This window comes from Pelecanus crispus, chromosome 10, assembly GCF_030463565.1.
Source record: "Pelecanus crispus isolate bPelCri1 chromosome 10, bPelCri1.pri, whole genome shotgun sequence".
Taxonomy (NCBI): domain Eukaryota; kingdom Metazoa; phylum Chordata; class Aves; order Pelecaniformes; family Pelecanidae; genus Pelecanus; species Pelecanus crispus.
This window is the reverse complement of record NC_134652.1, coordinates 19,344,137-19,361,819: the sequence shown is the minus strand read 5'-3', so window position 1 is coordinate 19,361,819 and position 17,683 is coordinate 19,344,137. Positions and strand designations below refer to the sequence as shown.

The window sequence follows — 17,683 nt, the reverse complement described above, 5'->3', positions numbered from 1 at the left end:
CTGGCCACATGTTCTGTGTGTATTTGAGTACCAACAATCAATCATTCAGATCCTGTCCTGCATTAGCTGTAATTCTAGCCACACTGGTGAGACCAGAACAAACCTGTAATAAAAATATTTCTGACTACTAAAACGTCTGATGGTATGTTAGAGGCTCACACATCACTACAGTTTATCTTCTGTAAACCCAAGCTGACGCTTTTATTCACATTATGCTAAGCCACAGCAGTCCTATTAAAAACGTTACTTGAGTAATAACTTCTATATTATTGCTCAGCTGTCATAACTACAACAAGAGTAAGTCTGAGACCCCAGTATATGTTTCAAATAAAAATGAAAAGCTAATCTGCATGTGAACAAGAGTTCAGTCATTTGTCAATCTATCCATTTTATTATTTGTCAGCCTGGACAGGCTGGACCGATGGGCCGAGGCCAGCTGTATGAGGTTCAACAAGGCCAAGTGCCGGGTCCTGCACTTGGGTCACAACAACCCCATGCAACGCTACAGGCTTGGGGAAGAGTGGCTGGAAAGCTGCCTGGCCGAAAAGGACCTGGGGGTGCTGGTTGACAGCCGGCTGAACATGAGCCAGCAGTGTGCCCAGGTGGCCAAGAAGGCCAACAGCATCCTGGCTTGTATGAGGAATAGTGTGGCCAGCAGGAGCAGGGAGGTGATTGTCCCCCTGTACTCGGCACTGGTGAGGCCGCACCTGGAATACTGTGTCCAGTTTTGGGCCCCTCAATACAAGAAAGACATTGAGGTGCTGGAGCGTGTCCAGAGAAGGGCAACGAAGCTGGTGAAGGGTCTGGAGCACAGGCCTTACGAGGAGCGGCTGAGGGAACTGGGGTTGTTCAGCCTGGAGAAGAGGAGGCTGAGGGGAGACCTTATCGGTCTCTACAACTACCTGAAGGGAGGTTGTAGTGAGGTGGGTGTTGGTCTCTTCTCCCAAGTAGATAACGACAGGACAAGAGGAAATGGGCTCAAGCTGTGCCAGGGGAGGTTTAGATTGGATATTAGGAAAAATTTCTTCATGGAAAGGGTAGTCAAGCATTGGAACAGGCTGCCCAGAGAGGTGGTGGAGTCACCGTCCCTGGAAGAGTTCAAAAAACGGGTAGACGTGGCTCTTTGGGACATGGTTTAGTGGGCATGGTGGTGCTGGATTGATTATTGGACTGATGACCTTAGAGGTCCTTTCCAATCTTAATGATTCCTAGTTTTTACTTTCATTATAAATGATCCAGCTACCAAGCCAGGAGGCATGGGGTTGCTACTCTGCCCTTAATTGGTTTAGTGGTGGACTTGGTAATGTTAGGTTAATGGTTGGACTGGATGATCTTAGAGGTCTTTTGCACCCTAAACGATTCTATGATTTACACTTTAGTTCTAGAAAAGCAAAGAAAAGTATTTCAAATGCTGAAGTCTAACATCATTGAAGTGCTGCACCACTCTTACATTTTCTCAAAACACATTTTCTTTGTATATCATTCCTGCCCTATTCATACCATTCATTCAGGAATCATAATATTTATTCTATTATTTTACTTTCTCTTTTTAACACCTATTTCATCAGCATATTATTATCATGCCTAATAGAGAATGCAAGAGGAAAAGAACGGAGTTTTTTGCACAGAGGGTAATTAATTATCTGCTTGAGAAAGACGTCATTTTCAGAAGACTATTGATCAAGCACCCCTGAAAATACATGAAACAATTTCTATACTACCACTACGGTTCTAACATTTCTAGATATTAAGCACTGTGACACTGAAAACAACACTACTCAAATACAGCAAACAGTATTTGCTCAGCAAATCATTTTTTTGCCTACAATGGCTTTATCAACCACATCATTCTCTGGGAGATATCTGACGCATTCAAGCCATGAAGTAATCTCTACAATGTTGGCTCTTGCCAGAATTAAATGTGCAAGCAGCAAGTTACCACACAACTGCAAATTATTTTTTCATGATGTTGCAAGATATTTACTATGTTAATATAAGAGGCCATTACCAACATAATTTTAACTGATCATTTTAAAATGTTTTGATATTTTAAAACTCTTGTAGGCATCATCATTGTAATTCACATTATAAATACTAGTAATTCAATCTTATTCAGTAAATAAATAGGATGGAAATACACCCAGGGGCAAAATTGGGAGGTTTCTTTTATAATATACCATCATGTCTTCTAAGATAAATGGAACCAGACACAGAGAAAACTGTATGTTCACAGCAAGTTCCATGTTCCTTAAGCTGCACTTGCATTTCTTTAACAACGTATTTGAAGGAGAAACATGCCTGAAGATCAGCATAGCATGTCTCCATGTATGCTCATGACATATTTAGGTGATCCTTTATTTGAGGATCTTTAAAATGATTGCAATGAATGTCTATATCCCTGCTGAACAAGTGCAGATTTATTTGCTTTTCTTGGTTATCTTTCAGAGCCTCTATGAAAGTAGCCCATTAAGTATTTCTGACTACTTGTGAGATTCCTGTTTAGAATCTGTGGCTTATAATTATGCATTTGGACTTCACCCTTTCTTTTGGGATAAAACCTTCAGCAAGTGTTCCCAACTTAAGTGCAGTCGTCATAAAACAACTCACTCTTGGGTAGCACAGTCAAGCTCCTTGCTTCAAGAATAGTAATAATTTGGAATTCTAAACAGGAAAATCTGCTCCCTTGATAAGATGGGACTTGATCCCCAGATTTTTAGTCTACTTCAGTCTTCAGAATATAGTTAATTGGGATAAGAATGTGCGGCAAAAGCTAATTCTACACTTACCTAACACAAACAATCACTTGTTCAAAGTTTGTTATATTTGTTAAAAGTTCTTGTACTTTCAGCTGAATAGATGGAATGTAATTTTAACACAGTGAAGTTGTTGGCAAAATTAATGGACAAGTATTTCAGAGGATATTTAATGTCCACGTAGAGTATTCAGCAGCTAAAGGCACACTGAAAGACAACAGAACACACAATAACCAAGCATTATATACCTTAGTTACTTCCAGAAGTAATGAATTCTCAATAATCGTGATGTCTAAGGAGATGCCAGTTCCAACTGAAGCTTTTCTTACAGTTGGGGTATTACTAAGGACTTTGTCCTATATGGACCCTCCACTAATATGTGAACTCTCAGAGCAACTTCTTCACCGCCAGAATGATTTACAGAACTTCTCTTCTGTACCTCAGTAACATTTGCATGAAACCTGTTGAGTCTTCAGCATCTTTGAGATCTGCACTTTCATAATAAACCTGATTGCTACAGGCCAAGTTAAAAGTTGGAAAGTCATTTCCGTAAGAAACCAGGCTAAAAAATGCAGTCATAATTTGGAAATGGACACTTCCTTCTATGCAACACCCTTTTTTATTTTGACATAAGCAGCAGTATGTGCCAGAGACTCTGCTAGTACCCAAACAACACGGCTTCATTAAAATATGAAAACGCTGCTACGGAATCTTTTGGGGTTTTTTTACCGTAAACTAGATACACGTACGTTCCAATATTCACATGCCTCAGTAACAACATATTACATAAAAATTAGCATTACATACATAGGCTACACTTCCTCAGTCAAGCAGAAAGATTAGTTTGCATCCATTTGATTGTGCATCCCTGCTGCTATCACATTACTTAATATCTTTATGCTTCCCTCAAAAAGGTCCTAGAAGGGAGGAGGCATATACATATACCTGATATATACCCTAAGAAGGGAAAGCACCAGAGAAGAAACAGTCAGTGCCACAGCTAAACAAGACGAAGAACCCAACCACAAAAGGACTGTAAAAGATAACGAACCAGCAAACGCATGCTGAAACACTCAAGGTTATTTCTGCTGTAACAGTTAAAGAAGATGAAACTGCTCCGTTTTCTGTAACGTACTTGGGCATGATAACGACGAACCAATGCTGCAACTCGCACAACGCTATGCGACGTTAACCCAGGACAGGGTCACGGCAGATGTCTGTCAGAGGCAATGTCAAGGCCCTGAGGACACCAAGTCCTTAAATGCCATAACTGGCCCCACCTGCAACCCCCACCAACGGGCCCAGGAGCCTTTCAGCTCAGGATTGTCCCCCCAGTCCTGGGCTGAGCTATGTTGTCGGCAGCTGCTCCCGACCTTTTGACCAGACTTGTCAGAGTGACCTTGGACCTGACTCATTGGCTGGTGCCGCGCTCGGGATGAGGGGGTACCGCAGAGCCTCAGCCCCGGCGCGTCCTCCCGCTGCCCCCTCCCGCGGCTCCCCGAGGAGGGAGATCATTAGCCTCACCATCAGCCACCACCATGCTCTCCCCAGAAATGATAAAAAGAAGTTGAGGAAATTTAATGATCAAGTAGCACCCGAACAGCACAATGAATTTTGCATGTCGCCAGCAGGGCCAAGAGCAGGGCCGAGGAGGTTACTCTGAAACACTGAATCAAACACCGCCAGGCCAGGACTGAGGCAGCAAACTGAAAGGTAAGGAGCAGCCCAAGGCCTTGCAATCAGGCTTCTCTTGAGCAAGACGACAACACTGGCTTCATCCTGCTGAGGAGAAAAACCTGTAGACTACATGCAGGAGGCTCACCTGCAGGACTGATCTTTCAACGATGACCTCAGCCCGCAGCTGAGCGCGTTATGAAGTAATAACTGGCATGAGAAAGTCTGTCACTTTCTGATTGTTAGGAAGCCAACAAGAAAGCAGCAGATAGTGTGTGAGAACTGAAACGAGGAGAAAAAAAAATAGTACCTGTACATCTAGAATGAAGTTCACGGACAACAGTAGATGACCTATGAAGAAACAACTCATAAAACCAGCATGCGTAAATGAAAGCAGACTAACCTGTCCTTTGAGATTTCAAATTAAATATTGTTCACCTGTCGTCTTAGGCATGCTGCTGCCACACCTCAAAACAGTTACCTCCTGCAGATCTTTTTCATTTCTGTCCTTTCCAAATCAATTGGCATCCCTTAAGTTCTAGGGCTTTTTTTTTTTTTAAATCAGTAGTCCTCTTATTTTATTATGAATTTTTCTTGCAAACTGCTAAGTGCCTCCTTAGACCTGATCCTGTTAATTTAGCAGGGACTACATCACACTCAGACCCCCTATCTATTCAAGACTTCTTTTTATTGACTTCCAAAGCTATCAAAAACTATTTATTGAATACTGCTTTCCCTTTTTACTTACCTTTAAGAAAAATAAAATCAGTAGAATGAAATTTAGTTTAGGAAAGGCAAGCTCTACCTTCAGAACCAAAATCTACTGTAGACCTCTCAAAGTATTTGACAAACTTAGAACAGCTCCTGAGAGTAATCTGAGAACAGGGTAAATTAGAAACAGACAGTGCACTCCTCACACTAAGGTCTTAGTGGATTCTGTATAGTTTTCTGACTTTATTAACTGTTCATTAATGCTGGTTGTTTTTATTTAAGCATTCTAATGCTGTTATAAAAGCAGAAACAGCTATGGAAGTACTAATGCTAATAGTACTACAACGTTTCAACATATTTTTGAAAATACAATGTATGCATTTCATCACTTCTTTTACATGTGACCTCTCTGAAAAATAAAGACTATACCCACTACAGAAAATATGCCGCAACTATAGAGAAAAAGCCAACAGTCAGGTGTACGTTACTTATATAACTGTATAATAGCTGTACACAGTTCAGGTGTGCATAATTATCGCCTAAAATAACCATAAAAACCAAAACACTTGCTTGGTTTTCATGATTCACTCACCAGAAAAAACTACGTAGCAACCTCTATGTAGTCTTAGGTACAGTTATGGTAAGGAGAATGTGCAAGACGTATTATTACTGTACTACTTTTAAACACAAGATTCTGATTTTTAATGCTTTAAATTCAAGTATTTCATAGAATCATAGAATGCTTTGGGTTGGAAGGGACCTCGAGAGATCATCGAGCCCAACCCCCCCTGCAGTGAGCAGGGATTGAACCCATGACCTTGGCATTATTAGCACCATGCTCTAACCAACTGAGCTAACCTTGACAACAATGAATTAAATGTTTTTAAACCGTACCAGTACACATTAAAAATAAGCCTAAATTTTATGCATAATTTCCTTTGTAACTTAATATTCTTATTTTATTTTATATAGCCACACATCATTCAATGGATTATCGGATTATCTGAATACTGAAAGTTTTAAAGCCCTGTATGGGAGAGGACCAGGTACTGGACATGCCTACACCCAAATACACAATAAATAGTACGATATTAGGTGACAACAACATCTATGCTCTTTTAATTATACACTCATATGTACATCAAATACTAAAGAATACCAAAGCAAGCAGGTCTTTAGATTTCATAGAAAGAATAACAGAGACAAGCCACATGCATAAAAACTGTGTTACTGTAGAGATGGGATTTTCTTGTTGATATTTAAGACTGTAACTAGAGAAAAAAAAAGTACAGTCAAACTGGTCATCAGAGGAAAAAGTCCAGGTTGATCTATACAAGTTCACCGTAGATTAGAGGTCTTTTCCTGGGGGCTTTGGGCCACATCTAGCAAGCAAGAGACAAGACAAGTCCCACCAAGAATAGGTCAGGGACTCAACACTTGCAAAAATCTGTATGTAGAAAGATCAGAGCTTCCCTTTTTCTTTGACAGAGGAAGGGCCCCAGCTTTCATGCTTTTCTGACAAGTTGAGGGAACACGGCCAACTTTCTTTGCATTCGCTGGCCAGGAGCTGGACAGTCTCTGTCTCAATTCAAACTTTAAAAGCTTTATTGGGATGCATATGGTTGCTAACAGAATAGAGCTTTACTGTAAGCAAGATGGGTAAGGCGGGAGAACAGCAGACAGACGCTGTCGGGTTTTTTTTAAAATCATCTAGTGATTTCATAGAGTCATATGCACCTGAAATGTTTGGGAGAGTTTTGGTGAGCGTAAATTCAAGCAAGAACAGCAAGTGAAGGGTTGGGGGTTTTTTTGTGTGGAGCTTTCTGCTCTTCTCAATAGTATCCTCACAGCTCAAGGGAACAGAGAAAAGCTGATGAAAGACTGAGAATGGTATTATAAAGCAAAAGAAAAATAATCAGAGCACCATGTCAAGTCAGAGGACGGCACATGAGTTTAGAGCAGAGTGACTCACGCACAGATTAGCTACTTCATTGGCCATCATAGCTCCAACGCTGTTACACCAAACACTTTTGCCCTGCTTTAAATCTGCGCACACACCTTCCTCAAACATTTTTACAGCTCTCCCACTAACTCATAAGTCAATTCCATGCAGCTTTCTATAAAGCACACGGTTGAGATGAAGTTCAGGGGTGCGTAGAAGCTGTTACACAGGATAGTACTGTGCTGTACTGTTACAACTGTGGTACATTATCTTTTGTCCTCAGAAATTTTAGCCTCAATAACAGCTTTATGTACCTAGCCAACAGGACAGTTTTCATTATCAACTTGCATAATGGAATAAAGAGTATATGGAACAAAATGAGAGGATGACACAAACATGGAGGTAAGCTTTTGGCAAAGCAGAATTACTTTTGCGAAGTTTAAGAGAACACGCACACCTGCCTCTTCTGGAGGGGTGGACGTGAAGACCTCCTGAAAACCCTTTACCGTCTACGCATCTCTACCATTCCTATGCCTATCAGGTAACAAAACTCCAAACAGATGTTATGATCTGAATCTTGAAAGAGAATTCAGGCAGGCATAGTAGTCTAATACTATACAGACATCTGAAAGATGTTACTGCATATTTGAACACTGACCTGTTTTATAGCCTGCTGTCTAGGGAAGTGTTTATTTCTACAAACCACTACTGAACCTGGCTTGCAAATCCAGAATCACGGTTCAAATAGTATGGAAAATTAATTTCTAAACAGACTTCACAGTATTGCTAATTCGTACAGTCATGTACTCGGTAAAGGCACTGTTCTTCTAGAAGCCCCTAGTTGCACCATTATATAATTACTCATAATCTCAGCTTTAAAAACAGACCATTTAGTTATAAAAACAAGAGGAAAATGGGAACAAAAAAGGCTTAAGAGTTTTAAGACAAAAAGGAAGGTTCCACATTTATTACTTTTAAGCCAAACTAATTCATAGAAGGGGAAGGATAATGAGGATTTAGAACATGATGCACTGAACAGTTGGTGCTGACAATACAGTTTTCATAATAAAATCAGTTTGTTGGCATGCCCCCAGAATGGATTTGATTTGAGTGACTAGAAAATCCTGTGAAAATATATTTCAATTGTAGATATTATGCTGTTATTAGTATCACAAATTACCCATTCTTTTTTCTGATTCTACCAACGATATCTAAAAATGTAGTATTTCCTTATCTTGGAAAAGTAGGAAGGACCATTTACATCCCAAAATGTTGCTGATTTCCAAGAAACTCCTATTCCTTTATACAAATGAATCTACAAAAATTTAATTGAAGACTTCCTACTTTCCCCAATCTCCTCAAATCATTTTTATCTCCTATTGCACAGAAATATGTTTTAAGACAGTGCCAGTATTTGCTGCACAAACATAATCACAAGCAAAACATTCTTCAAAAAAATGTTCATAATTGAGTGACACAGAAATTCAGTTAAAAATAAAACGTCTGCCACAGCTCAGAATTTTTTGGAGCAAGAAAAATTTCAGGTGACCGCTAAAAAAAACTCGCATTTAATAATTTAAGACTCATAAACCCCTCTTACTCACGGCCCTAAACTAACATTTTTAAAATAATATTCTTTCTTTATAGCAAATCCAAAATGTTTCCGTAACTATATCTAAACAAATTTAATCTGTGCAACTAGGTTGGTAGTTGACAATATCTGCTTAACACAAACAAGAACAGTATTAACATTATAATTCTTTCTCTATAGCAAAATTGACCACTAAAGCTCGATTTTTAATGACCACAACATTCTGATACCAGGGTACTATGTATATACTTAACTTTCATTTTATTTCAGGAAAGCTACATGAGAATGGAGAATTGAATAGTGCATTTTGGGATTCAACTGTTATTCCCAAACAAGTTTAAACTCTAGATCTTCATCTACAAATGTTTTCTGGTTAAGTACTGAGAAGGCTAGTTTGGCTTAGGTAAAAAAAAAAAAAAAAAAAAACCACAAAAAAAAAATCATTCTTCAACTTCACACATCTAAAAAAAATTTAAAAAATCAACAAATATTTCTGTTTCCTACTGCAAGTTAGTTCAACCATGTAGTAGAACCTTGTAATACAGTCCTTGAAATCTGTTTTAATAGGGAAGCAAAAGGCAACTGGATAGCAAAAACTGTATTTTTACACACATCATATTTCTGCCAGCATGGAATAACTTAACACAATAAAAGCAACAGCATCCAACGTTACATGGATTTGAGGTAAGCTAATATAATTTTCAATAGAGGCCTGAAAAATCTATCCAGAAATACCCTGACAGATAAACTACAGATCGATCCAAGGTTTACTGTTCCTTAAAAGAGAGGAATTATATAAAGTCAGTATCATGAGTTTTCCTCTCAACCTTTCAAATATGAGGTAACACTATACATGCAGCCGGCATTTTTAAATCTCTGCCTGATTAGTTGCATGGTAACATCTGTATGTTAACTATTCCATAATTTCATCTGTAACAGAGGCATATTACATAAAACATACACTCAAAATGTAGGAAAGGTATACAGGTTTCTATGACTTGGTATACTCAGAAGAGCCTGTATTTTCAAAGATACAGAAGGCAAAGAACTGCTTTTAGATATGAGTCAGGAGCACAGACAGAGCAGTTTTAATGCTTAGGAAAGACAAAACTGTGTACTTTTCCCTTCCCAGCAAATTACAATAATTCTCCTTTTTCAGAAACACTGCAGATGTCATATAACACCAGGGGGGAAGGCATGACTGAGCTGTTCTGCTAGATACTGCCTCACCGAGAGGTCTTGTGGGGAGAGAGGGAACGGTGGTGTTAAGCGATACACTTGTTGGGATGAGTAGACCTTCATATCTATAGACAGAGTCAGCCTTTTATTTGATTTTACCCTTTCAGCCGATACGTAGCTTCTGCAGGTGTTCAGTCTACACGAATACAAGGGCATTCTCACCGAGACAAGTACCTCTGATAGGAACACACCCTGAAATAGAGATATTCCTTGCTTCCATGCACATAAACTCGCACTGCGGGGAACTGAAAGCATGCAACCATTGAATCTGCTCTTGTGGAAAGCAATCTGTAACTCCACATACTATCAGGTAACAACTGGCAATATGCTAATACCATACCGCGGTTATGTCAAACCAAAAATACCAAAGACACAGAAGAATGAAATGGTATCACCCTCCCCGAGTATGAACCACTCCCTCTTACAACCTAACTCTGGGTAACAGGACACAAGACTCAACCCTACAGAGAAGGAGGGAAGACGGGAACACATCTAGAGCAAGAGCAAAATTTGAAACTGGATGAATTACTGGTGGGCAGGAAGCACTGAGCAGTAATGACCGCCCTCCAACAGTGCCCTCCAACAGCCATATCTTTACAAGAAGAAAAGATCATTTTGAAAACAAGCAGAACAAAACCAAACACACAGAACTGAACCGTTAAGTGTGCCTATTACATACTGGTAGACAAATCAAGACTATTCAAAGGAATAGCATATTTAATTTGGATGGTATAACTTGTTGCAATTGTTATACAGTGACAGATGATAAAATAGTGATAGCTACATTCTAAATCTGTCCTACAAAAATAAAATAAATAAAGAAAAAAGCCCCATAATTGGACTTACATATTTAAATTACCCAGGCCAATGATACTGGAAATGCCTCTAAATGGGATTGCCATGGAGATTTTAGCTAATGACACCTATGAAACCATCCATTTTTATAATAAATTTCTCCATATTTCATTTCTGTGTTTACTGAGTGAACACCACCAGCGAAGTGGAATTTCTTGTTTATACTTTGCACAGAATAAGAGCAGATGTATATGCAAATCGATAACAGCAACATTTTAAGTGGTTATTAAGATTAAAATATTTCCAACATAAGCAGCTGTCCAACTGCTTGGTTTTATTGTTTCTAAAGTTGCTGTCTCTTCCATAAATTCACTATAAAGAAAAGCAAAAACAAACAAAAAAGGTGCAATCACAACAAAGAAAAGGTAACTATGAAAGATTCTCCCCTTTTTGTACGTCCACTTTGTTCTTGGAGGGAAAAATGCAAACAACAGACTATTCACAAAAGTAACAGCTACATTGAAAAATTTCAAGGGCTCTAAAGGATCCACATTAAGAAATATTTTTCATCTAAAAAATGCAGAAGTACAGCAATAATGCAGAAGTACCACAACACAAAAGACTTCAAGAAGCGTTATCTACCTGGTACTCTTTGACACCTTTGCCACTCAAGATGTTATAGAAAAGCAGCCCATGGTGTAGCTAAAGAGTAATTGTGAATTACAGAACCAAATGGAGAGGCAGCCTGTTTGTCAGCCTCCCCTGCAGTCAGAAATCTAGAGGGCTGCAGCCGTGGCTAGATGTTCCTCTACTTTTACTGCTTCCCACGAGCCTGTTGAACTAAAATGGGTGCACAGCACAAGCAGAAACTTGAAGCTTTCACAAGAAATGCCTGCAATTAGATTATTTTCCCACAGCTTTCAGTAGAAACAATGCATATGCTCACAGAACATCTGATATATCTGGAAGTCATCGAAAGGGTGAGTTTTTATAGTGAAAGTTAGAAAAAACCTAACCAATTCTTACAAATCTCTGTCCACCAATGAAACAATCTGATTATAAATGCATTTTAACATAACTTGTCCAAACTGAACAATAACTAACTGGTTGAAAATACATCTTTGAAAAATGTCAGAGTATGAAAATTACCTAAACTTAGACCAGAAGCAGAACACTGTCTTCAGAAGGCGATTCAGCTTGGATATTAAAACACTGGGTTTTCTTTTTCCCTTGCAATTTGGTACACAGCTGTAATCCGAAACAATCCTAGCAAGCCTAAATGAATTAAAAGGAGGCATTCACACCAAGAAAGCTCCTCAAGAGGAGGTCTGCAGGTTGTTCTTTAATGTGAATTGTTGGTAGTGCACAAAGCAGTAGCTACTCTGCTACATGTCCATCCCCCTTTTATCTTGCTAAATTCCAAAGGGAAACCAAGTTGGGTTTCCCCAAATACTGCTGAAAGATATTCGCACTGCTACAGAAAGAAATTAACCTAATCCAAGCAACAGAGTTTTGTACTTGGAGTAAAGGAATGCATTATGAAAATGTTAGAAAGATGCAGTGTAACAAAAACCTCAAATACCAGAGATCACTGCAGCAGCATTCTTGCTGTATGCTGTAGCACAGACAGAGAAAAATACTGTGGGAGGAGAGGTCTCGCATCAGAGCATTGTCTGAAACAGCAGACAGCAAGGTCCTACTACACAAGGCAAGGTCAATGCAACTGGAGAGTCATCTGTTTAAGAAAACACACTATTATTAGATGCAAGTTATGCAGCACTTGTGCATACTAATAGAATAAAACCACTACCCCAAAAATAAATGTTTTCAAATGGTAGCTTCCACTTTGCACTCAATGTTTCCACTTTTTGTGCCTCATTTAAAACATTCAAATGACTAACAAAGAATACTGAAAATAACCGAGTATTTACCTTTTTAATTACTTACAAAACATTACAACAACTGAAAAATACAAGAATATATTTAATTTTTTTTAATGAGGTGGCTCCACTGAAAATGTCATAACAAATTATTAAATATTACTTACTGATAGCAATGTACAATAAAAAGTATCCCAGAGTTGACAGCCTATTTAAAGTATTATGACATGCCTCAGACTGCTGTGAGTAAAATATTAAGTAAATATACTGGCCTACAGAATACGCTTCCTTGTACAAGACTCAAGCCTGCACTGTCTCCATACTCAAAAGTTATGCTGGCGTACGTCAGAGTTTCAGATGTAAAGAATGCAGAAGGCAGCTCCCTGGGGCATGTCACATATTCCACAAGGTGTGTGTCCCTGCTGCTTGGAAGCATTCACTGAAAGAGCCGGTGTTACCTGCGGCACCATCATTGACTGACACTGGATAAACTGGAGAAATACAGCAGGCTCTGGAAGGATAATTCTGGTGGAGAGTTGAGCTCATTCCTTCTAGCTCTTGTAGTTTACCAGTTTTCAGTAACTGATGGCACATCTAGCTTTTGTTTGAACATGTTAGATTACTTATGAATGACTGCGCAGTTAAGAAGAGAGTATCGTGGCTGGCCTAGTTTAAAATCAGTGACATTAATTGTCTGGCACAGAGATATCAGCATGACAGAGTGAGTATATGAAAACACAAAGGACCAGACTTTGATCCCACAGTGACGTATTTACAAATGAACTCCATTGTTTCAAGCAAGATCAAAATTCTGCGACTCAAAAACACAAGAAAAAGATTAGAGAGCTCCCAATATAGTAAACGCGAAGAAAAACTGTCACCACTTTGTCCTCAGCTCTTAAACACGAGTCTCGTTTCAGCAGATAGACGTTTTGAAAAAATGAAAGAGTGAAATACGACCAGTATCTGGCAGAAGCATGACTATGGAAACCCCACCCACAAGCAGATATACGTACAGGTTGCCAAGACAAATAAAGCAGTATGGAGAGTAAGCTGGACTGCTCTCATATAATATGTACTGAGTCATGTAGGCCCTCAAGTACACGTGCAACAACTCTCCTCTAAGTAAGATTAAGAAGGCTCAAGAAGGGACAGAATTAACCTAAGGAAAAACACAGATTTCACGTTAGCATGCTAACAGCTTTCTAAAACAGAGCCATGATGAAAAGAATTATTTAAAAATTAATCAGATTGCATATTAAAGGTACAGACAGCCATTAACCTGCTGTCTGCATCATCAAATGATAGCCGTTTCTCAAATGAAACCGTCAATGGCTGCATTGTGCACAGGCGTGAGAGTAAGTCTGTCCACGCTGGAGCTGCGTTGATTCGTTCCAGTGGTTCAATTACTGGTATTTTCGAAAAGTATATAAAACAAAAAAAGATGTGAATTATTGCTAATAACACCATCACTGTGATTTACAAAGTGCAGGGCTCGTGGTCATGAGCCAATATCCATTTTGCGGTAGGTGCTGTACAAACAGAAAACAAAATGACAACCCCTGTCCCAAAGTGCGGTCCAAAGTGTTTTGAAAGAAGAAAATCTTGAAGAAATACTTTTGTAAATATGCAGGTAAATTAAGCTGATCAAAAAAACCTTAGTTTTAATGTTTAATGAAAAATCCCTATGCAAATCATGGACTTCTAATGAAATAATAGATTAATTGCTTTTTGCCTCCTTTATAGCTCAAGTCTTCCTTTAACTAATTCTTGTTTCAAATCCAAGAACTATTGCTAAATTACAGCTGCTCTTCTCCAAAAAAGAAGAGCTGCTAACTTCAGCTAAATGTTTCCAACCATTATAAATTTACCACAATCCTTCATGAACAGTTACAACTGTCACTTTTCAATACACGCCTTGCTTCTATACTGGATTTTGGCGCAGGTTCTAGTCACTGGATCTTAATACTCCTATCTCCCTTAAATAGAATGGCCCTTTGATACAAGAAATACTCTCTTCTATGGGTACTTACAAATGGTGCTCAAATTGTTTCACAACATTCTTTTGGATAACCCAAATATAGAGAATTTCTTTTTCTCATTTTACAAATCTCCCAAACCTCAAATTATCTTATCAACTCTTTCATGAACTTGTTCTATGATTTCCAGTAAATACAGTTTTCAGAAATGTTTTATTCTGCAGCAGGCCTTTCATGTTTCTTGAATTTAAAGTTTTACTTTTTTTCCCCTTATTAAATTGTTGGAACCCTGGCTTGAACACCACACTTTTATTGGTTAAGATGCATCGCATTAATGTGAATTGAGAGGACAGGAACTGTGCTGTCTGGTCTGCAGTCACAAAGTCTTAATAACAAACTTTTTACCATGTGTGAAAATAGGAATGAACTCATTACAGTATATTAGACTAATAGCTCAATGTGGCAGAACATGAATAAATTCTATTTAGGTAACTAAGAAAGAAGTATTTTAGTAATCCTTTGTGGATTTATGCACAGACTGGACATGCTCTTTTATCACTTGGGCATTTCTCTCTGAAGCATCTCCTAATACATAAAACGTTGCGTCCATTTCGGGTTTCACCTTGTTTGTTTCATTTAGGTGTTTTTCATTTTGGTTTTGTAACAAACACTGATTGTTTGCCACTGACTTTTCACAGAATGAGATACCATGGATCAAAGATGATTATCTGTATAGTTGGAAACGCAAGACTTCTTAAACTACATAGTGGTCACTGCTTTGCAGTAATTTTCATAATTGGCAGGTTTTCTGATCCCCTTTCAAATACAGAAGTATATAAAATGTACAGGATTGAAACATTCAGCGAACTTTTGCCATATAAATACAACAGCAAGCCCAATGCTGCTCCTCACAAAAGTGCCTTACTACGAAACACGAGACATTTGACTGTTCCCTGAAGTACAGCTGATCCTTTATGCACTTCTCTACCACCCTACCCGGCTCTTACACCTCCTTTATCAGAAGCCCGGTTCGCAGCCACCTGTACAGGCTCTTCTCCGTATCACCTGCGCCGGTGGCATCCCAAGAGCGTGCAGCAGAACGGATAAGCACCGCACCCGGCCACTTCGGTCCCGATCCTATAAACACTTCAGTGAAACTACTTTTGTAAGCGCTTGCAGACTCAAGAGTCTTATAAAGACTCAACCACACTTCACAGAGCGGGCCAAAGAGAAGTCTGGAGCTGGAAGGAATGCGTTCGCCCTTCGTGCCTGGGCGCCAGGGCCCGCAGCGCCCGCGAAGAGCGCTTGGAGCCTGCAAGAGGGGCTCGCCAAAAAGAGCAAGTGGGGACGGAGAAACAGCGTCGCCCCTGCCGCTTACAACCAGAGGCTCCATCCCACAGCCGATCTCCTGTGAGCTACCGCTCTCGTCAGTTTGCAATTAGCCAGGCTTTAGAGTAAAAAAAAGTAACAATTGCTCGTGCAATCACAACAGGTAGGGGAAAAAAAAAAACCCAGCGAAAGTGAAGGATTAATTTCCAACAATGTATAGCATGTAGGATAAGGGCAATGCACCCCAATTTGCTTTTGCATTTGGGGTTTCCCCGCACCCTCCCGGAGGAAGAGGGGCGCCCTGAAGCCGAGGGCCAGGCGGGGAGGGGAGGGCGCGGGCACCGGGGGCCGCCGGGCCCTGCCGCGCGGCGCGGGGCTGCGGAACATGGCCGAAAGCAGCCCCCGCCCGCCCCCGGGCACGGCCGCGGCGGGCAGCCCGCCGCTCCCCCCGCCGCGGCCGGGGGACGAGAGCCGGCCCCAGGGAGCCCCGGCGGGAAGCGCCGGCCGCACTCGGGAGCCGGGGAAGGAGCCCGGGAAGGCGCCCGGGAGAGCGGGCGGGGGCGAGCAGGGGACGCACCTTTCAGCGTCCCCCCGGAATCTTCCTCCTTCTTCTCCTCCTCGGGCCGGCCCGCGACTCCAGCGGCGGCGGGCTCGGCGGCGGAGCGCTCTGCGGGACGGGGCCGCCCCCGCCTCGCCCGCGCTCCACGGCCGCCGCTGCCCGTGGCGGCGGAGCGAGCGAGGGGCCTACCCCGGCGGGACGGGGCGGCGGGCGGGGGCTGCGGGCGCGCACCGCCCCGCCGGGCCGGCCGAGGGAGGGCGGGAGGTGCCGCGGGGGCAGCGCCGGCGGCTGACTCAGCCGCGGAGCGAGGGGACGGGGCCGCCGGGGCGGGGTCCCCCGGGGCCGCCCCTCCTCGGCGGCGGCGGCGGCGGGCGAGCCCCCGGCCGGGCGGCTGCCCGCGGGCCGGGTCGCCGGGCCGTGCCCCGCAGCCGAGGCAGGCGGGACGCGGGCGGCCCCCCCCGGCCCTGCCCCAGGCAGCCCCGCCTGGCCCCTGAGGGCGCTTGAGGGGCTCCGCGCCCTGCGCGTTCGGCGGCGACCCCGCCGGCGGCAGCGCCCCGGACCGCCCCGTCAGCCGCCTTCCCCGCTCCCCGGCTGCTCGCTGCAGAGCCGGCGGCGCCCGCAGAGGGGATGCCCGAAGCCCGAGAGCGCACCCCGGCTCCCGTCCCGCCGCGGGTCGCGGCTCCCCGCGGCAGCCCGTCCTCCTACCTCCCGCCGACGGCCGGCCTCCCCTGAGCGCCCCAGCCCCGCGGAGTAACGGCGCCGTTCCCCGCAGCGGGAGCCGGTCCAGCGCCATCGCCGTGCCGCCCTCCGAGCGGGAGCGGGGGCCGGGGCCGGGGCGGGGGCGGGCCGGGCCGCGGCTGCCTCAGCGCATCGGAATGTCGGCGCGCCCCCCGCCCGGCGGCAGCCGCGGTGCACAAGGTGCGCTCCTGCCCCCGCAGCCCCGCACGGTGCGGGCCCCGCGCCCCGGCGGTGCAGGCGGCGGCTGCGCTCCGCCGGCAGCCATCACCTCTGGGCAGGGAGCGCCGAGGCTGCGGGAGGGGAGGGGAGGGGAGGGGAGGGGAGGGGAGGGGGGGCCCCGCGCTGTTTCCATCGGCGCTGCGGGAGAACACGGCTGCGGGGAACTCCGCCGGGCATCTTTGCGTGCGAGCTTTCCCGTGCGATCTTTTCCGTGCAGGGCGCAACAAGGAGAAAAGCAATCTCGTAAACTTTCATTTTAAAGGAAGCACTCTCG

General features: G+C 42.8%; 1 protein-coding gene across 1 annotated transcript in view; it reads right to left on the bottom strand.

Moving 5' to 3' along the window:
- The window catches only part of PLCE1 (phospholipase C epsilon 1), a 162,889-nt gene extending 145,644 nt beyond the window's left edge, over nt 1–17,245 (bottom strand). The window contains 3 exon segments of the mRNA XM_075717436.1: nt 11,881–11,980; nt 17,158–17,200; nt 17,203–17,245. Of these exon segments, the coding sequence (XP_075573551.1) occupies nt 11,881–11,980; nt 17,158–17,200; nt 17,203–17,245 (186 nt within the window).
- Nucleotides 17,246–17,683: the final 438 nt, after the last annotated feature.